General features: G+C 55.0%; 3 protein-coding genes and 1 non-coding gene across 4 annotated transcripts; 1 reads left to right on the forward strand and 3 right to left on the reverse strand.

The window, feature by feature from the left end:
* Nucleotides 1–2,091: 2,091 nt before the first annotated feature.
* Nucleotides 2,092–3,994, reverse strand: D7B24_006022 (uncharacterized protein; the record flags this gene model as incomplete). Its single annotated transcript, XM_028640164.1, has 7 exons — nt 2,092–2,309; nt 2,360–3,094; nt 3,160–3,393; nt 3,446–3,500; nt 3,552–3,728; nt 3,783–3,816; nt 3,876–3,994. 7 exons carry the CDS (start codon nt 3,992–3,994, stop codon nt 2,092–2,094), a joined length of 1,572 nt encoding a protein of 523 aa, XP_028499028.1.
* A 5,476-nt stretch (nt 3,995–9,470) lies between these two features.
* On the reverse strand, nt 9,471–9,557 carry D7B24_006023. The gene has a single exon. It is a non-coding gene; the product is annotated as a tRNA-His (tRNA).
* Nucleotides 9,558–10,562: 1,005 nt separating this feature from the next.
* On the forward strand, nt 10,563–12,807 carry D7B24_006024 (uncharacterized protein; the record flags this gene model as incomplete). Its single annotated transcript, XM_028640165.1, has 3 exons — nt 10,563–10,751; nt 11,029–11,048; nt 12,672–12,807. The coding sequence occupies 3 exons, from the start codon at nt 10,563–10,565 to the stop codon at nt 12,805–12,807; spliced, it is 345 nt and encodes a 114-aa protein (XP_028499029.1).
* A 2,875-nt stretch (nt 12,808–15,682) lies between these two features.
* NIK1 (histidine kinase osmosensor) lies at nt 15,683–19,878 on the reverse strand (the record flags this gene model as incomplete). Its single annotated transcript, XM_028640166.1, has 6 exons — nt 15,683–15,712; nt 15,767–17,674; nt 17,733–17,999; nt 18,055–18,881; nt 18,952–18,984; nt 19,041–19,878. 6 exons carry the CDS (start codon nt 19,876–19,878, stop codon nt 15,683–15,685), a joined length of 3,903 nt encoding a protein of 1,300 aa, XP_028499030.1.
* Nucleotides 19,879–20,500: the final 622 nt, after the last annotated feature.

The following is a 20,500-nucleotide window of genomic DNA, read 5'->3' on the forward strand; positions in this document are numbered from 1 at the left end:
GAGCTCAAGTATTTTGCACAAGGTACAAATATGTTACCTTGGGGGATTGATGTATTTTCTTGGTTACTTCTTCTCTAACATGGAGGAAGTCTGGCTCTTTTGTGCTAGGCAGATGTGGCTTGAGAGCGTTAAATTGTGTACCTCCTGAGGTCACTGGATATTGAGCCAACTCCGCACACTTGATTTGAGTGGTGGATTGAGCCACCTGTGACACAGCCATCCAGATATACTTGAACAGACGTACCGCCTCCAGTTGGTTAAGGGCAGCCAACTACCATATCAGCTTGGAAAGAACACTCACCATGTGCAAGCAAGTCTTTACTTGTCTTTGAATCCCCTCACGCATGCTTCACGGAGTCACAGCAAATCGGATGCCGCGCTAGAATCGACAGTGGTATGGTCAGGGCGTCAGATTTCTCTCAAATAACCAGGTCTCGTGGTACCATGTAGTAGCTAGGGTCCACTGATTAAGATGATAAATAGCGCGACATTCCCTGTTGCACAGGCCTATGTATTTTTACCTATTTTGCTAGAACGTGCCATTAGGAAGAAGTCCTGGTCATGATGATTCTCTCAACCAAGCCCTCGAAGCTTGTGGAGTATTGCTAGTATGCTGGCGTCTAAAAAGATTCTAGCAAGGCTCTTTCACAGATGATGATCAAGTCGGCTGTTCAGCACCAAACGCTGTCTGTGTAGCAGAAGGGTCAAGACGTGTGCCGGTGGTAAAAGCTGGAGCCAGAACAAGCAATACAACATCATGAAATCCTCAACAGAAGGCATTCCTAGGGGACGTTAACACTTCATATCCGACTTAGACGAGCGTTTCCCGGCCTGCTGGCTTGGTCTGATGGACACTGATCAGTGCTCCCTTTCCACTCTCTGCTTTCACAGACGAGCAGAGTGACATGCACCAGGAGCGACTCACGTGGAGTCTTGAGGCTGGCTCAAGTAGGCTAGTCCGGCCTGAGATGCTGAGGTTGTCGTGCCGCCTGGCCAGACCAGGCCTTGCGACCAGGATCAGCAAGCAGCCTTCGTGATAGGCTCAAGGAGGATTTGCTCCGGCCGACCGCCACACCATCCAGGCTTACGCGCGATATCAGTCGCCATTCGTACCAATGGTTACCTACCCAGCTCAAATTGGACGGGAGGGTAAATAGGCGAGGCAAGGGAGAGCAGGGTGGGAGATGGCTCACGCGAACCGGTTTATGGCAAACGCCAAGAAGGGTCTTTCCGCCATGGACCCTGAATGCCTCCTCTGTGACGTAGTGGATGTCGCATACCGGGTCACGCTCGCCTCGGGTTGGCTGGGGAAGAATCGATCTTGAGGGGCGAAATGCAACTGCACCGTTAGGGTGTAGAGCAGGCACGAATGGCTGCCGCGAGGCGTGCGTGGGCTCAGGGGCCCTCGTCTTGCCGAACCTGCCTCTTGCTCGCCTTGGACCCCGTGCGTGGCTCCTGCTCCTCAGATCTATCGCCGTGAGGAGTGTTCAGGGTCCATCTCGCAGGGCCCTTGCTTCACGGCTTGAAGATCAGCGTTAGTATCCGAGCTATGACGGCGACTCCGCAGGCTCGTGTCCGTCCACTTCCCTCCGTCACCATCAATCTGATCAAACATCTCACCCCGACACTTCTGGCTCTAGAGGCTGTTATCATGATGATTCTGCGCATCGGCAGTCTTTATTTTTTCCCCAACACGTTAATGATGGAGCACGTCCCCGTGTTCGTGCATTTTCATTCCCCTGTCCATCAACCCTAGACCTGTATTCCCTTCCCGGCGTCGAACCAGAAGTTCTCCCACGAAAAAGAATCATAACATCAACGCCCGACGAAAATCCCTCCGCGCGCGCCATCCTGACGAACCTTTCCGGTGGCACGAAAGAAGCCCAACGCATATGCCAAATCATGAGGGTATTCAAGTACACGCCAAGTCAGTCTGTCGAGTCGAGTCGAGTCAAGCCATTCGTCCCACCCAAGCAAACCGCAAGACAAATTCATCGGCCACGAACGTGGCAGCGTCGTCGTGGTGCCGCACCACAGAAAAAAACAATCCCCAACCAAGGACGCAAGACTGAACAGAGTCCGTTCGTCATTCTAGGACAAACGGTATCGTGTTCGACTCTCACGACGGCCAACGATCTCCCCTGCCCTGAGCAACGCACTCATACCGTCTAGGTTTGGATCCGCCTTCGCTGGACCGATAACGCCTTCATGGACGCTGATGGATGTTCGTGACGACGTTGTTGATGCATCTGTGGCTCCCGACGAGCCGGATGATGAGTATTTGACCAAAGGAGGTGGACCTCGTTGGTCTGACCAGTATTAGCCTACGACTCAAGACATCTTCAGACAACAGACATACCAATTGCAACGCCCATGGCACCGGGTCCTGGGGCATGTGTCGCAGAGAAGACATCATATTTTGCTGGCTGTCCGAAAAAAGGCATTGGTCTCTGTTCGTACGCAGCAGGCGGCGATGGATTGCTTGACGACAACAGCGCGTGAATGGGCAGTGAAGCATCGCCTGGCATCCTACTGTAGGCTGGCCCTGGTGATCCTGCACTCCCCGCTGAAGAAATTTCGTGCTTCAACAACGGCATCGTTGGACCAGAATGCGGTGGCGGTACCGGGCCCGGCGCGTACCCGCCGAGCCCATGATAGTCCGATGTCCTCGTGACGCTAGCAATGCGATCACCGTTGAACACATCCGACAATGAGGGTAAATGTTGCGACATCCCATTCTCCGGACTCGCATGCCTGTCTGACCACGTCGGCCTTCGTGCCCGCTGATGAGGGCCATGCGGACTGCCAGAGATTCCGACGGGAGATCGCTCCATTTCAAAGGCTGTGCTGGCTGGCGAATGCATCGACTCTTCGACGGCATGTTGATGTGACAGACTGGGCGCGAATGGGTAATCCGGCATGGACGTTACGGATCCTACCCTGTCCTTCCGTGTTGTCGAGCCATCACTTGCCATGACGCTGTCGCTACCACTACCAGTATTACTGCCGCCAGGAGTTACACTAGCACTGCTGCCATGATGAACTCTGGTAGCATTGGCATCCAGCTTCAAGCGTTTAGTACCATTCTTGGCAGCTTCCAACGACTGTTAGCGACCCCTCCAGATCAGCGTACGTGGTTTGCACCGTCCAATCACGTACCTTGGTTTTGGTGAAGTTGCTTCTGCTTGAAGTCATGGAGATACTGGGCATACTTCTTGTAGTCGTATGTTTTCTTGTACTCTGCCAGATCTTGGTTGTACTTTTCCTTGGCGTTCAATGCCTGCGTCTCGAAGGGCTCCTTTTCGACAGGTGACAGACTCTGCCAATTCTCTCCCACGAGCTTTGCGATCTCGGTGAACGTCAGGTTACGACCCTTCAAATCATCGCGCATTTCTACAGCTTGTTAACATTGAGAGCGCCTTCCACGACTTATTGCAGAACGTACTATTTGAGAACAACACATATGCGGACGGTGGCCTCTCGGGTGCATTCTCGTCCGGCTATTTCATGATCAGTATTCACCTGCCATGCTTGGGCCGGCAAGCACGTACCTTGGGGTGTCGTCGGTACTTTCGCTTCGTAACGACAGCAATGTCCTTCGAATCTTGCTTGATCGGTTCTGGTTTGGTATTTTCTGTACGAGTATCCTCAACACTCGCTCGGATAGGAGACACAAGTGAGGCATCTGGGGCCAGCCCTCTCGAGTTCGCAATACGCCTTTGAAGTTTCTGCACAATTGTGTCAGCATCGAAAAATCGTCAACAAGATCGACGAGCACTCACCCTTCGGTGGCCTAGCTTCACTCCCAGAGCATCGCTGCAAGTCATGTGGATCAGCATATATCCTGTACAACAGAGTATTGCCCAAACACTCACAGGTCAGATTCTGTTATATCCAAGATGGTAGCCCATGTATCGAAGCCTTGCTCGACGAAGGTATCCAGGTATTGCAAGATCCCCAACTCCACGAAGATCGTGCCCAAGCCTTGGGCCATGCAGACGGATTGTACCGACGGCGTCGGTGCCCGCTTGTGGTCGGTTGATTCCTTGTGTCTTCGCTACCTATCGACTGGCGGCGTTTGGGTGTATTGTGTGCTCTTTCAATCAATCATCCGTCTTTGGAACTTCAAATGTTCTACTCGATGGGTCGATTTGTGGTTGATCAATGTACAGCAGGAGTCTATGTCGTCGTCAATCGGTCGACGCGTTCTCTTTCGTGTGGCTGGAATATGCGACGTCTCTCGGAAGTCACAACACTGCGATTGTGCGGGCTGTCGAAATCGGTTGTTCAAGAGCCCAGCTAAATGTCGACAGAATGCTCGATCTGATTTCGGCTTCCAGGTGGTTCGAAAATGGCAGCGACGTCGTGTTTGTCAAATGAAAGTGGTCGTGGATCGTGTGGTCTGGTTGTGGGAACGGCAATCATCAGCAGGTGTGTCGGTGGTCAGTCTTGTCACAACACCCAAAATGGTATGCGGCAGACGTGTTGTGGATATACCCAACGGTTGGTCGCAACGGAGGTGCAAGATCTCGATGACATGGTCGAGCAGACCGAGTGCTCGGTTGTGGAGACACACGCTAGTTCGACCAAAGAGGAAAGGCGCTGAGATCATGGTGGGATATGCATGTGCAGTCCAGAGGTCCATCTGAAAAGCAGCGGCAAGTTGCAAGCCAGCCATCCGACCGCCCTCTCCCCCGAAACTGGCTGGAGAGGATATTGTGTACACCCCAAACCAAACCAAAAGAAAGTACGCACACTGACTTACCTGGGAAGATTGCTGGAGCTGATCAGAGGACTTGGGGTTTCGGAGAATGGCCGGATGCTGGAACAGAGAGCAATGGATCATCTGGTCAGGTTCGATAAACCAAACACAGGTCGAGATGCGTCACAAGGTTGACAGACAGCAGTAGAGACCCCGCGTTCTGAGAGAGAGAGAGAGGGGGGGGGGGAGGAGTAGCTGGTGCGGTGCTTTGGGCACAACTGTGTCGCCTGGTGTATTTCTTGAGGGAGGGATGGCAGCGAGCCGGAACTGATGATGAGGTAGGCGAGGCGGCGTACAAGCAAGGTACCGAGTCTGGCGGATCTACTCTTGCAGGGGTGCAAAGTCTCTGTCAACCATCCGTGGGATGGCGTTTGGGCAACGGAAGGGCAGTCGACCATCCAAATATGCACCTGACGATGAAGAAGACTGGCAAAACTGGCCGGGGGACTCCTGGTTAGTCGAGCCAAGACCGGCTGCCTGAGATGGGGCTAAATCACTAGGTTTCCGTCGCTCGCAGCGCAAGAACGGACTCAAGACTGAACGTACATTCTGCACACCCATAGGGACACGGGGACAGTTAGCACTATTACAAGGGGGTGGGCGTGCACATAGTCAGAATCTCCACACACGACAACAGTCGTGGCAGGGATTCGGCCAAAAAGCCACCAGGAACCTACCTTGTGGGTTCTCCGACCAGGCGGTGTCTCATCGCACAGGCGCCTGGTATTCAATAAAGTTGTCGAAAGCACTTCTACATCTCGAGAGACAACAAGGCAAGACAAACAGTAAAATCCAACATCTCGATCTTGCTGTTTAACAACCTAAGGCTGGCCTGACATCATGTTGCCTTGAGAAACCGAAGCTTCTCGCCAGTCAAACACGATCGGACAACAGTGGAGCCTGGAGCAACGGACTCCACGCTCCGCCTGGACAGTCAATGAACGGTGCGCAAGAGTAGATGGATCAGACACCACCAGAGGAAAACCACCGACTGGCTCTCGATTGTCCGTCAAGGACAGAATCTCGATTTGCATCGGCTTCAAGGGCATTTTGTGTGGTTATCGAAGTGTGGAAACGTAAAGAAAAGCACGCTGGAGACAGTGTGGTTGTTTTGCTAACACGACACCCCCAGTCGATTGGTCGGTAGGCCAGCTGCAAGTGACCAATTATGTGAGCATGCTGCAGAACCAGCGTCGCGCATCGAACTTTTGAGTCTGGATCGAGAGCATCTGGCCTCCGTCCACCCAACCTTCATCAAAGTGCGTGGTGTTTCGCACGGAGAGGCACTGGTGGCCCGGAAAGTCCACTGCGACATCTGCAAGTGAGACAAGCTCGACCTAGTGGACTGCACATGAGAAAGAACCACTGTTGTCAAAGGCACGCTGTCTCCTCTTTTCCCCAAGCCTACAATTACACACTGTCACAGAAGATTCTTGACTAATCGTTGAGCCCGGAGCGAACTAACCCAAGAGATAAGCACTGCCGATAAATACTGAGTCAAACTCCCAAACAGACACCAAGGGGCGAACGTGGGCAGCCAAATCTAAGGTTGGCAAAGTTACAGGTGGATGGGTAACGATCGTTCAGGGGGTCATGTACGTCTTCTTGATTGCGGTCACCAGTAAGTAGGTCATCGACGAACGCAACCCTCTCTGGCGAGAATGGGCTCATCGACCGATTGTATAACGTATATGGGCGTGGGTGGTCAATGGCAAACCTGGTAGAAGCGCATGTCACACCTCATGGCATTTTACACCGATGACACATGGCGGAACCATTTCGCCGCTCAGATTCCCACCTAAACAAACATGACAATCCTCACAATCTCGATGACAACGGCCACTGACAGGCTGCTATGCCGCCTCCCCCTCGCCCCCTCGCCCCCGTCCCCCCGCCTCAGGACTAGAAGGCATGATATTACCACTAGTAATAGGGTGACGGCAAGGCGAACGACATATATCGGGGGGTAGTCAAGCACTCGTGATCTCCAGCGTCAGCGAAGACTTTCAATGGGCCAACCGCCTGTTCCGATATGACAGTTCGCACTTCGAACGAGACAATACGCTGAGGCATTGGCGATGGCATACCAATGTGGTTTGGCTCAGTGACGCCAGATCTTCCTGATCGATCCCACTTACGACTCATGCTCAGCTCCTAATAATCACCATGCCGCCAACCTTTAGGCACTGTCCGCGAGTTCGAGGCCATGAGTGCACTATACGAGCAAATCGAAGAGAGAAGCCATCCTTCAGCTGCCAAGGTGCTCTGGCCTTGTCCGCCAAAGACTCCAGCCGCAGTCGGTCGTCCGCGCGCACACCCGGTGATTCGATTGCGGGTGGTGGGGAGAAGGGGGTGGGAACAAGGTCAGGGGGGGCGACCTATCAATTGTCAAGCCGTGCATGGTTTTGTGCCAGGGCAAGCTGAGCTGGCTGCGAGCCGCGGGAGCGCAGGAGTGCGCAAAGTATCTGCCTGAACCTACCAAGGCACCTAACACTGTAGGGTGCAGGGGCGAGGCTAGCATGGGAAAATGGATTACTTTACGACTCTGCACCAGGGCTGGCTGGGACAAAAGGTCGTCTTCGGCGGAGACCCACGGCCTCGAACCTGGGCTCGGCTTCCACATGACGTAGGCCGGCACGTCTAGAATCGCATTGCATCGCACACCTACCTGCCACCATTACATGTCACCTTTGCCATGACCAACAGAAAGGTAAGGAAAGCATGAATGGGTTTGAGAGATTTCGAGGGTCGGGCACGACGAGGCGAACAAGGCTTGAGCAACCAGTACGCTTGAATGGCAAAAAAAGGGGGGAGGGAGGGGAAGAGGGATGAAAAGGGGCACCAGCGGCGAAGAAGTGGTTTCGTGGGCGATTCTCGATGGCTAATACAGAATTGCGATTCATCGCGATGCAAAAGCAGCCTCACTGGGTCTACATGACGATTCGAAGGCCCATGGGAGTCATGTCATTCCGGCATGACCCAGCCTTGTCTGCCGACAGGCTCATGGGTCGCCTGTCGCTTGCACACACACAGGCTCGCGGGAAAGGGGGTCAGTCGATTGATTTTGATTTCTGACGACAGGGGAGCATCTCGATGCGGGCGGTTTGCGGGTGTCGTGCCTACATCAGTTGTGCGCCATGTCTCGTGCGAGGAAGAGGGGGGGGGGGGGCTCTCCGTCACCCGAGAAACTATTTGTTGGTCTATCGAGATGGGTTTTGATGATCGCAGCCTCGAAATGCCGTCATCAGATCGAGATGGGAGACGAGAGAGGAGAGGGGGAAATAGCGGGCGGTGGGTGTGGGAAAGAAACGGGGGTTGTACCGTTTCGGGTGCGACGACAGGGACGAGGATGAACAGGACAGACAGGACCATGGAACAACAGGAGAACAGAACGTGCGTACGGGACAACAGGTAAGGGCAAAGGGCGAGCCGTGGGTGGGGTTTCGACGGCCGTCGGTCGGTCGGAGGGGGTTGGTCCTGAGTCCGGGGGCGTGAATGCCACACCGTCTGATATCATAGGATTCCGTCCGGGACCTTGTGGCATCGAAGTCGACGTTTCTCGATCCCGCCGTGGAGGATACGATTTCGGCCGGGGCGGAGATGGATCAGCATCTGACAACTGGTGTACCATCGAAGGCGCAGGGGCGGCGGGAGCCCAACTCTGCATTTGGGGCCAAGATGGGTGGGGATTACGGGGCACCAGCTGGCCGGTGGGCTACGCTAGAGGTCTTTGAATGTGCCCTGCCAGTTGCGGGGCCCGGCTCGTGGTGGTGGAAGGCGCCTCCCCCCCTTCTGTTGCTCTCTCGAAGCCATTCCTTCATTGAACCCCCGTTCGATGTTGCCGCTTTTACGCATCTGCCATGTTGCAAGGCCCCCTCCCCCCGGTGTCCCTAATCAAGGGAAACCACCAAGGAGCCATATTCGCTTGTGTTTTCAAGGTGCAAGCAAGGTGCCTGCCTGGACTACTTGCCATTGGGTGGTCGGAGTCCATTCCATATCGAGGTCGAGGGGGAGAGAGTCTTGTTGATTGACGATGGCCTCGCGCGTTCCGCAGTGCCAGTTTTCCTTTCCTCTGCCTTGCCATTTTCTTCTTCTCTCTTTCTCCCTCTCTCTCTCTCTCTCTCTCTCTCTCTCTCTCTCTCTCTCTCTCTCTGTCCCTTTCTTTCCCGGCCGCGTCTGGCCTCGCTTGCCTGTCCCCGCCGAAACTTGCTTTATTTTCCACGCCAGTGACCTCCCCTGGCGAAACGAGCCACGGAGGCGGCTCCGGTGTAGATGCCGTCTCTTGACTAGGCGATGTATAAGACCTCTTCGGCCTGGTTCGAAGTACCTCGTCTAAAAGTGGACGCGCAACGGCAGAAGAATGTCATCTGTCAGGTGCGGCAGCCTAGCGCCGAGATGGCTCACGTCGAGACGGACAGACACTTGATATCACCACGACCGTCGATGCAGGGGCAGCAGCAGCCCCCACGACAACGCGGCACGCGGACAAAGGTGTAAGTCAGTACGGCAATATGTGGCCTGGTGCTGTGATAGGATACTAGCTCTTCGACATGGTGTCATGAGCGGTCAGGTGGACATGCCACTCTCCCGTTGCCTGGTACGGTATTTGTTTCGAACGGACCGCGAGTGATAAATAGTGGCGGCGGCGGCAGCAGAAACACCATGAAGCAAAAAGTATGTCGTTTGGAGCGGCAATGGCAAAAGGAAATGCTCCGAGGCGGATTCGAACTGCCGTCAATGCAGTTTTGTAGTAAGGACCACAATGCATCATCCTAACCAACTAGACGATCGAAGCGAGGGTGAAAAGCGGCGCCTCGCTGACATACTAAGAGTACACAGCCCTGGGTAGTGTCGGCATTTCTGAGGATATGAAATATGGGTTATGCTCCAGAATTGGGTCCCCGGAGAAAGTGCACAAAGTTGAGAAATCCCTTTTCTCTGATAATGGGAAACTGCGAATTTCCCGCTCTCTCTGAACAAATTGTTCTTCTCAAGGAGGGTTACCCTCTCATCGGTCCGATGGACACGGCAATTGCACACGAATGTGATCTTGCCGGCGACCGACTGAACCTGACGACTCATCGTCGGCGAGTCGTGGTGGTTCCACCTGCTCATCTCTGGAACCCTTTGAACCTCCCAAAAGACGTACGACAAGCGGGGGCCTGGTTTGCGTGAGACCCTACCTGCCTGTCTCTTGCTTGCCCGTCTTCGTTTTGTCTGCCCATCTGTCAGCGACCCAGGTCGTCGCTTCTACCTGACAAAATTGCCATGCCCAAGATTCGCATCCCGAAAGCCCCCCCTTCCCCTCTTCCACCTCAAACAGCCTATCCATTATCCATCAACCGTCACCCATCACACACCACCTACCACTCAGCACTCGCCCACCCCCCCCGGCCCTACCAATTACTAGCCCAGCACAATTATTCACTTTGCAAACATCTCGGCAATCATCAAGGTAACACAACACAACACTACCTACACCCACCCACCCACCCACCATCATCACTCTCAGCGACAAGGAGCCCCTCCCACTCAGACTCGTCACGTCGCACCCTCATTCCCGCCTACCCGCCCGCTTGTCATCCCGCGACCGCGCCACCTCCCTTTGGATCACATTAGAGACCCCCTCCCATTTCATTACCTCGTTGAGGCCAAAGGTGTCGACTGCCGTGTCTTTCTTCCTAGTCAACCAACGTTGCCCCGAGCGAGGAGGAGCAAGGAGACAACAATTCGCTGACAGAGCAAAAACTTGTGCGAGTCAAAACCCGGACACTCGATTTCCTTTCCATACGATCAGGCCATGGCGCCCGCAAGGTCCCATCAGGACGAAGGCTCGGACGCCCCGCAGTCTGGAACATTGTCCGCCTCCCCGACGGCCGCAGCCACCGTTGCTGACGACAGCACAAACGGTGGACGTGAACGTGAGAATAGAACTGGAAATGCAGAGGGACAGCGTGGTGCCGGTGCTGGCGCCGGTGACATTGCCCAGGTACGTGCCGATTCTTTTCTTGGCGCTGGGAACACCCTTACCCTTTTCTCTCTCTCTTTCTCTCCCCCCCTTTCTGTGCTCTTTCGCTCCCTGTCGGTTCGTCTCCGTCTCGTTCTCCATCTCTCTTACACTCGCTCCTCGGTCAACCCCATTTCCTCCACGTTTTGGGCGTTGACAAGGGGCCCAGGGGGGGAGGGGGGCAAGAGAGGGGTTGTGCAGGGGCCTGGCAGTTGGGACACATTGACTGACAGGTGATCTTTTGGCGCGTGTGTTCTAGGCCTACAAAGACCTGACCAGGTAAGGGTCCTATTTTCTGCCCGTCTCTGATTTCACTGTTCGAAGTCCTACGCACGCCCCCCCTTCCCTCCTCGCCAGTTGTGCAACCGGGTGCCCGCGCGCTGGAGCCACTGATGGGCTCCTGACGAGTCCTCTGGCTGGCTGCTGGTTGTTAGTCGCTGGCCGCTTTGTGGCTGCTGTACTACCTGCTGTACCTCGGCCAGCTTAGGTGGTCTGCTGCTGCTGGCCTGACCACCAAGCTTCACAAACAACCCGAATAGGGGGAGCTGCAGGCACCGTCCCAAGCGGCTGCACCACGCCCCCCCCCCCTTGTTTGCCACCACAGACCACACCCCCCTTCAATCCATCGCGGCTTCGTATCCTTTGGTCGATGCTTGGGAATATCGGTTTTCACGACAATGCCTGGACCGCCCATCGCCTGTCCCATCCTATACCCTTTTTTTGTTTTTCGCATCCTGCGGGGCCTAGGTCAGCTGCGTTTAGGACATGGGAAAATGCAGTTTGCCACGGGTCTGGATGGTCTCGAAATATGGCGTTTGCCCATGCCAAATTACAATTTGCCCTTTTCGCTCCATGGGCCTACGAGATGGCCATTCTGTCTTCTCCATGTCGTTGGTCTAGACAGTCACACGGCCCCTCGGGCTGGATGCGACCTCGAGCGACCAGGGACATGCAAGCCCCTTTGCTTGGAGCGAGGGCGCTGGAAGGACCCCTTTGGCGATCTTCCTGTTCCTTCCCATTCCAAAGGCTTGGCTTTCTCCATCCGACCCTGTCGATCGTTGTCAGAACAGGCTTGCCAAACGATGGTCACAAAACCCCGCCGCGCCACAGGTTTTGTAAATCTCGTCCTATGACTGCTTCAGTCTCGGTCCGCAGACTTGCCTTAGTCGCAACAAGAGCTCGTCGACATGGCGCAGAGCCTCGCTACCATTTGATTCAGCATCGGCATTAGCACTGGGCCGTGTACATCCTGGACCGCTGCGCCAAGGACATTCGGCGGGGCGTGCTGTCTGTCCTTCAGCTTCCCAGGGATCTCGTCTCTCGGTCGCCCAGAAGATCCTAATCCTCTGGCATTTGCAGCTGTCCAGTGGCCGCTCCCCCTCTCGCCGATAGCTTCACAGCACACAAGCAGCGGTGTAAGGCGGAGGCCACTTGGGTGAGGCGGACCGCATGTGTGATGTGGCGCGTGCCACCAATGCACGAGGTCCCCGATGTTCTAGACCATGAATCGCATATCTGGTCCAGAACATGATCCTCTGCAATATCAGACGAAAGCCGCCACTTCCCTCCCTGCGCACCGCCCTACGCGCTGGCCATGGGGTCAGAAACGCACCCATCGCTTTCAGCGCCTTATGTGCTTATACATGAGAGCAATGTCGCGTCCTGCACGAGTGCAGAGGCGGGCCGAGCATCGTGCCTGGACCCCACGGTCTCGCCACCGATAGTCAAGCGGCTATCTCTGGAGTGTACCACTTGCGCGCCCCGCCAAGGAAATAAGGGTCTTCCCGCTCGGACTTGTAGTCTGGCTTCTGATGGCTTCAAGCCCGACTTGCCCTCACGTGTGTCACTCAATTCATTCAAAGACCCTGCGACTGACTAGTGCTTCTTTTCTTTTTCTCGTAGGGGTGAGCAGGCCGCCACGGCCCTCGAAGCCAACCTTGCAAAGCTGGAAAGCAGGCTCGACGAGCTGCTGGCCGGTTTCGAGACTGACGAGCTGCGGAATGCCTCCTCGGGCGGCAAGGGTCCCGCTGAGAAGTGAGTTCTGGGCTAGATGTCCCCATAACGATTATCATGCAGCACGGAGGGACAGCATAGAACAAGACAAGCATCGCTGTTGAGGCCCGAATGCATCCCTTCAGCTGTGGGGACCTGCAGTCGAGAAGAGGCAGGATCGTCGACCACCAGCGGCCCGGGTCGCGAAAGCCAGGGGTGCCCTAGGAAATACAGGGAGCCATCTTTCTCTTCCCTTGTCACGATATGGGATATCGAGATGGTGGCGGGGAAGGAGGCTGTAGCTGCCTTACGGGTCCGGATATGCAGCTTGCTCAGTAGCCTCTCATGTTCGGGCCCGTGGCTTGTTGAGTAGTCCCTTTTTTTACACACAGCTCTAGCTTTCTTATGTAAACGACGATCGGTGGGGGAGGGGTTGAGTCCCTAATCAACTGAACGCCAGACCATGCACGTAGGTGCCCCATCGCCGTCTTGTCGTTATTCCAGCTTAATGTGATATACGGGCCGAGATGGTCTTGCCGAGCTCTGTTTCTTTTTGGTGCCGGTGCCGGTGCCGGTCCCTGCAGCTCCATGTTGTCTTCGTGTCGTATGAGAGAGGGCGCGAAGCGATGGATATTCGAGATTGCCATGGTAGACAGAATGTGGATTCTAGAACCTGACGCATCGTTTCTTTTGGACACCACCCCTATGTGTGGCGCCGCGGGCAGGCGTTTTCGCCCTTGTCTTGTCTACGACCCTGCCCCATAGCCTCGGATGAACGAGGACAAAATTCAGGGTCCTCGACGACCCCGCAACACTGAGCTAACGACGCCTGAGGCTGGCTCTAGTCTTGTCTGTATGTCAGTTTTGATGCTGTGGCTGTTGCAAGGGAGGAGTGGGGGTGGTGGGGAGAAAGAGTTGTCGTCGCATCGCCGAGGTCGAGCGTGCTCAGCTCGCAACAAGTGGTAAGAGGAAAAAGAAAGAATGGACAAGAACATGGAGGAAGAGAGGACATCTGGCAAGGTACGTGTACATGTCTCTGGCGATTCGAAGTATGGTTTATTTTATTTTTTTTATTTATCTATCTCGATCTTTGAGGATTCGTAGACAAACTGGGGATCAGGGGGTACGCGGGATACGAACTCCTCGATAGCCAGGGGCCGGAATGTGCCGCCCAACAGAGTGAAGGGCCCATACGTGGACGACGGAATGTCATTTCGGCATGTTCAGTTCTGGAGTCATGGGCACTGGTTGGCGGTGATGCCTCTGGGCAGCATGGAGCCAAGACCAAATACCATGACGCCGGCTGGCGGTGTTCAGACTGCGAAGATACGGCCATTGGGGTGACCACGCAGTCTCTCGCGGCACGCTGGAGCCTCTGCCGAATTAGATGGAGTAGAAAAGAGGCCTCGCTCTGGGCTGGAACAGGTGCCAGCTACGGCTTCAACGAGAAGAAGGCGAGTGTTGAGGACGGAAACGCATGTTTCGTGCTGCCGCCGCCGCGCTGACAGGATCTTGACGATGGCGAAAACATAGTGGCGCCTCGTTGCGGTTTTATCTCGAAATTTGTCTCAACGATCAGGAAGCGCCTCGCGCTGTCTGGTCCGTTTAGATTGTCCTTTTCGTCTTCTCATCGTCTAAAGCCTGGTCAGGATGGTACAACATTGCGAAAAACACCGAGGTCAGGAATACTCTTTCTTATCTTCAGATGTTGCCTGAGGTAGTGTGGTCCACAACCCGGCAGACCATGCCATTAGATCACCGAGTCCCGCACGCGAGCCTCACAAGCAGTTTGAATAGCAGCAAATTTCATCTCACACGGCAAGATCAAGACGGTAGAAACAGCCTCGTACGTGGCCGGGATATATGGTTTGGTGTTAAAGAAGAAGACAAAAAGACGAGTCCCTCAAGACGCCAACCGTGGGAACCTGAGCCCGTTCCACCAACGCAAGGACCATCACTTGGGCGAAAGAGAGTTCATAGGGAACCAAACCCTCCCTTTCCCCACGTCGTCTCTCTTTCATCGTTTGCATGCCACCTGCCTCGATTCCCTCAAAGAAAAAGGGGCGGCCAATACTCGTTCACCGTCAGTAGAAAAGAGGAAAGCAGAACATCCTTCCATAGCAACGAAACCCGAGCAGCGACCGGAAAAAGAGAAACAGAAACCCCAAGAGAACCGCGTCTGAGTCCCCAGGCACAACCGCTGCAAGCAGCCGCCATGCAAAGAGACAAAGTGTTGTTCCTTAGACGGAAGAATAATTACAAGGAAAAATAAGAAATACAACGAGAACCACAGACAAAATCAACGCGACGCGGATGCGTGTTGTTTCGTCTTGCTCGCGGGCGGTAAGTGATGCTTCATGTACGAGTAGAGCCGTGCCCGTGCGGACGGCCGTGACTCGCAGTCAGCCCAGCCGGACTGTACTCGTTTGTATGTTCCGGACCATATTCCGTCTCGTACGCAAAACATCCCGGTATGCGGAAACTGGGAGGGCAAAGGGACCAAGCAAGCGCTAATGCTTCATTCGACAAGTCGGCCATGGCGGCCGTAGGGCTGCCATGTCGCGCTCTTGTGGGCAAATCTGGGATGGGAGGAGAGGTGAAGGGTTTGTAGGTTGCTTTTGGACAAAAGCATGGTTTCAAGAGAAGACCATTTCGATTCGTTTTCAACATGACCGGCGTTTCGACGTTCACCATATGGTGGGAGACATCAAGCGCGCAAGGATTTCATATTGGTGTTCGTGGTGCCGCGAAGAGTAGCTTGAAGTGCCAAGGCCCTGGTCTGTTTGGTATAAAGATATTGTCATGCCAAACAGACCGTACCAGGATCAAAGCCGTGGTTGTTTGCTGGGCGCCTTTTCTTCGTCAGGGGAGCTGACGTGTTCGTAAGGCCACTTGCGCTTTTCTCTTCGCGACGCCTCATCCTAGGTGCTGTGAGACCTCATCGAGTGAAACTGGGAAATGATTAGCACATCAGTCACACATGCAAGGTAGTCGCCAAAACTTACTCTCGAGATGGGATCCTCCTGATCCGCAGTCACCAGGGCCGGGCTGTCGAGACCCTGTCCTACCAGCGGGTCCCTAGACGTGAAAGCACGGGTCTCCAGCGAAGGCCGGAGGCTTGAGCCAGAATCATCCGTCTTCTTGTCGCCGTCCTCCTTCTTGTGCGGCTGGTCTCGCTCGCGGTTCTTCTCGAGGAGCTGCCCACCGAGGGTTGCGCATTTGAGAATCGTCTGGATAAGGTGGTTCTGTTGAAGCGGCTTCGACAGGTACTCGTCCATCTGAGCCTGGATGCACTTCTCACGATCACCCATCATGGCGTGTGCCGTGAGGGCAATAATAGGCGTTCGGTGGGAGCCGGCCTCGCGCTCGTAGTCTCTGATCTTGCCAGTGGCCTCGAAACCTCCCATGATGGGCATCTGCACGTCCATGAGGATGACGTCGAACCTCTTTCGCTTGATGGCTTCGACAGCCTCGTGGCCGTTACCAACGACCGTGACAACGTGGTGGTACTTCTCGAGGATCTTGACGGCCAGACGCTGGTTGACTCGGTTGTCTTCCGCCAGCAAAATCTCAAACGACTTGGTGTTGTCTGCCAACGAAGGCGTGGCACGGTTTTCAAGAGCCGGGATCATTCCGTTGCCAAGGTCGACAGCTTTGCAAGGCGTTGTCATGTAGGATGTAATGCCAAGGTCCAAGCAAGCCTTCATCCTGACATTGACGATGGGGGCCAAGAGAACGATGGGGAGATACTTGAAGTCGTCCACCGAGCGGAGTCTCCTCGCTGTGTCGATGGAGTCGACAATGATGACGTCGTAAGGCATGGACGCGGCGGCCATGCCGCGGACCCTGTCCAGGGAGGGGCTCTTCTCGGAATCGACAACAACGGGAATGAGACCAATGGCGCCAAGCATGTCGCGAATTTCCATACCGTAAGCCGTCTGCGTCTTATCCACGAAAAGGACTTGGTGGCCCTTGTACGGCTTGATCTGCTTCTCGATCGACTCGAAACCAACGTCGCACAGGCGAACCTTGCAGGTAAAGTGGAATGCGCTGCCTTTGCCGTGATTGCTCTTCACCCACAGATCACCACCCATGAGCTTAACCAGCCGCTTGGAGATGGACAGGCCAAGTCCGGTGCCACCGAACTTGCGGGTCATCGATCCGTCGGCTTGCTGGAAGGTGTCGAAGATGAGATCTAACTTGTCGGCGGCAATACCAATACCGGTGTCCGTCACAACAAACTCGATTGCGTACTGGTTGGGGCCGCAGGGAAACTTGAGCTCATCGGCCTTCTTGATCGTAAGGCTGACTTCACCATGCTCGGTGAATTTGATCGCGTTTCCGACTAGGTTGAGAATGATCTGTCGCAGACGGAAAGAATCGCCAATAACATAATCCGGAACGGAGCTGTCGACCTTGTACGTGAGGTCCAAGTACTTTTCGTTGGCCTTCACTGCTAGGGTCTTCAGGGCGTTGAAGACAGTGCCGCGGAGTGTGTAGGGAATCTCTTCAATGACCATCCTCCTCGCCTCGATCTTGGACAGATCCAAAATGTCGTCGATAATAGTCAACAAACTATTAGCCAAACTGTTGACGATATTCAGCATCTCACGCTGGTATTGCGTCAGGTCAGTGTCCAAGGTCAGCTGGGTCATGCCGATGATGCCGTTCATGGGCGTTCGAATCTCGTGCGACATGTTGGCGAGGAACTCCGACTTTGTCTTGTTGGCGAGCTCTGCAGCTTCCCTTGCCTGGGTGTTTCTTTGAATACTGTCTCGCAAGTTGGACACCATCTGGTTAATCTTGCGCTTGAGCTCGTCCATTTCACCAGACGCCTCAACTTCGACTAGTTTTGTGAAATCACCGTCGGTAGCAAGGTTCGTAATGTCGGAGAAGGCTCGCACTTGTGTAGTCTGCGCATGTTAGTTCAGCCATGGTAGGGGAGACCTGCTGGACGGTGGAGGTGCCTACCAAGTTGCTAGCCATGGTGTTGACGTCCGAAGTGATCTCCTTCCAGCGACCGTTGAGTCCAGCCACGTCGGCTTGGGCTCCCATCTTGCCGTCGACACCGACATCTCGAGCGACTCGTTGAACTTCGTTGCAGAAATTGGAAAGACGATCAACCATGTTGTTGATCGTCTCCTTGAGGACCAGGAACTCTCCCGAAGCCTCGACTTCAATCTTTTGACTCATCCTGCCATTCGCGATAGCCTGTGTGACGGTAGAAATACCTCGGACCTTTGCACATGTTAGCAGGTGGGCGAGAACCAATATCGGGTTGTATTCGACATACCTGTAATGTCAGGTTGGACGCCATCGTGTTGACGTTCTCTGTGAGGTCCTTCCATTTACCCTCGACGTTGTTGACCTGCGCCTGTCCACCGAGCGTACCATCTGTGCCGACCTCACGAGCGACCTTGCTGACCTCGAAGGCAAAGGTGCCGAGGCGGTCCACCATGGTGTTGATTGTGTTCTTGAGATCAAGGATCTCACCCTGAGCAGGCACGCCGATCTTCTTGGTAAGATCGCCCTTGGCGACGGCTGTCGTGATTCTGGCGATCTCTCGCACCTGAGTTGTCAGGTTCATGGCCATGCCGTTGACGTTCTCGGTGAGATCCTTCCAGGTGCCCTCAACATCGTGCACAGTAGCCTGTCCACCCAGTCGTCCTTCGGTGCCGACCTCTCTCGCGATCTTGGTGACCTCGCGAGCAAACTGCTGCAGTTGGTCGACCATGGAGTTGATTGTGGATTTGAGCTCAAAGATTTCACCCCTGCAGTCGGCCTGAACCTTTTGCGTGAGATCACCCTTGGCTACAGCCGTCGTGACTTCAATGATGTCTCGCACTTGCGTCGTGAGATTGTTCGCCATGGCGTTGACGTTGACCGTGAGTTCGTTCCACATGCCCTTGACGCCTTCAACATCAGCCTGGCCACCCAGCATACCCTCCGTTCCGACATCGCGAGCGACACGCGTGACCTCTGAGGCAAAGGTTCGCAGCTGGTCCACCATGGTGTTGATGGTTTGTTGCAACTGCAAGATCTCTCCACGCGCGGGACGTTCAATCTTCTTGGTTAGGTCACCATAGGCGACGGCTGTAGTGACAGACGCGATTTCGCGCACTGAAGAAGCAGGTCAGCCATGAGGGTCTACAGCAGAGGTGAAAAGAGAGAGACAGAGGGGGGTGTTTACCTTGGTCGGTAAGGTTCTGGGCCATAACGTTGACTGCGGCATCGTTAGCAAGGGTAGTTCTTCCGCGAGACTGGTCTGGCCGAGCGCACCATTGTCTGTAAGCTCCTTCCAGGTGCCGTCGACACCCTCGATGCGGGCCTGGCCACCGAGCAGACCTTCGGTGCCGACTTCACGGGCGACGCGAGACACTTCGCTGGAGAAGACTTGGAGCTGGTCCATCATGGTGTTGATCGTCCTCTTGAAGGTCGTAATTTCGGGGTCCATCTCGACAGAGTTCATGCGGACCTTCTTGGAGAGGTCACCGCGAGCAACGGCAGTGACAATCTCGCCGATTTCTCGGAGAGCCTTCTGGAAGGCCTCGTTGGCCTTTTGGTGTTTCCATAGTTCGCGCTCGAGCCTAGCGACGCGGTCCTGCTCGATCCTAGAGAACGCCTGCTCTTGCAGTTCCTTCTGTTCGAGCAGCTGGGCGCTGACGCTGGTGATCTCTTCCCTGGCGCTGGAAATACCCTTCTCCTGGTCGAGTACCTTCTCTTGGAGGCTCTCGAGAGCTTCGTCAGTCAGCGGGCTGCCTGCACTCCCAGAATCAGCCTGTGTACCTTCTCGTTGCAACTGGGGCCGCGACACAACTCGGCCGCCGAGGGAGGGGAACGTGCCAGTCGGGTCATCTCCGAAGAGAGAGTCGTTGACCTCGTTGGGGGTCTCTGGAAAGGCTGTGGGAGCCGAGTGGGCGCGGTTCTCAAGCTTGTCGATCCTCTGGGCGAGTTTGGCGAGTTCGAGCTCGAGGCTGCGCTTGGCGGGTGTGTCGCGACCGGGCAGCTCGATTCTCGTCGTGTCCTTCCGGAAGGGAAGAGACATGGGGGTGCTTCCGTCGGCGGCAAACGACTGCACAATGGCCGCCGCAGCGGCCAAGGCTGAATCATCTACCATTGTCGGGATGGGGGCTGCGAGGCAAGGGGTGTCGCCTGGTTCAGTTGTGAGATTATGGCGGCGAGAGGTTGATCTTGTGAACCGTCTCGAAAAGGTCGAGTGATGTCGTTCGTTCGGTAGGGCACCTGCTCTCCCCTCAAGAGAAGCGCGGGGTGTTCTTCAGAAGCCAGTGTCGTGTCGATCAAAAGTCGAGGGAGAACCACAGCATAGTAGCTTCGTGAGCAGGTCGATCGCAACGACGGAGAGTGCGAGGAATGCGATTTGATGTTGGCAAACACGAGCGTCTTGTCGCCGGTCCCCAGGGCACAGTACCACGAAGTCTCAGTGAACCGTGTCAGTGCTATCAAAAAGAGAGAAAAAAGCGACACTGCGAATAGTTGAGGTCGTCGGCAGGTGGTTGGGTTGGGGAGGGGAGTTGTAGGGGGTGTGATGTGCCGCAGGCGGGCGAGATCCTTTAGGTAAGGTCGACAGGATGGGTAGGTCAGGAATAAAGTGGAGGAGGATGCCGGAAAAAAAGGAGGGTAAAGATGGACACGAGGAGGGACAAGACAGAGCGTGTCAGGGCGCAGAGTAGCGTGTGTACAGGGCAAGGTGCCTTAGCTTTCAAGGTAATGTACGGGGG

The sequence above is a fragment of the Verticillium nonalfalfae genome (assembly GCF_003724135.2).
Source record: "Verticillium nonalfalfae strain VnAa140/NRRL 66861 chromosome Unknown scaffold_4, whole genome shotgun sequence".
Classification (NCBI taxonomy): domain Eukaryota; kingdom Fungi; phylum Ascomycota; class Sordariomycetes; order Glomerellales; family Plectosphaerellaceae; genus Verticillium; species Verticillium nonalfalfae.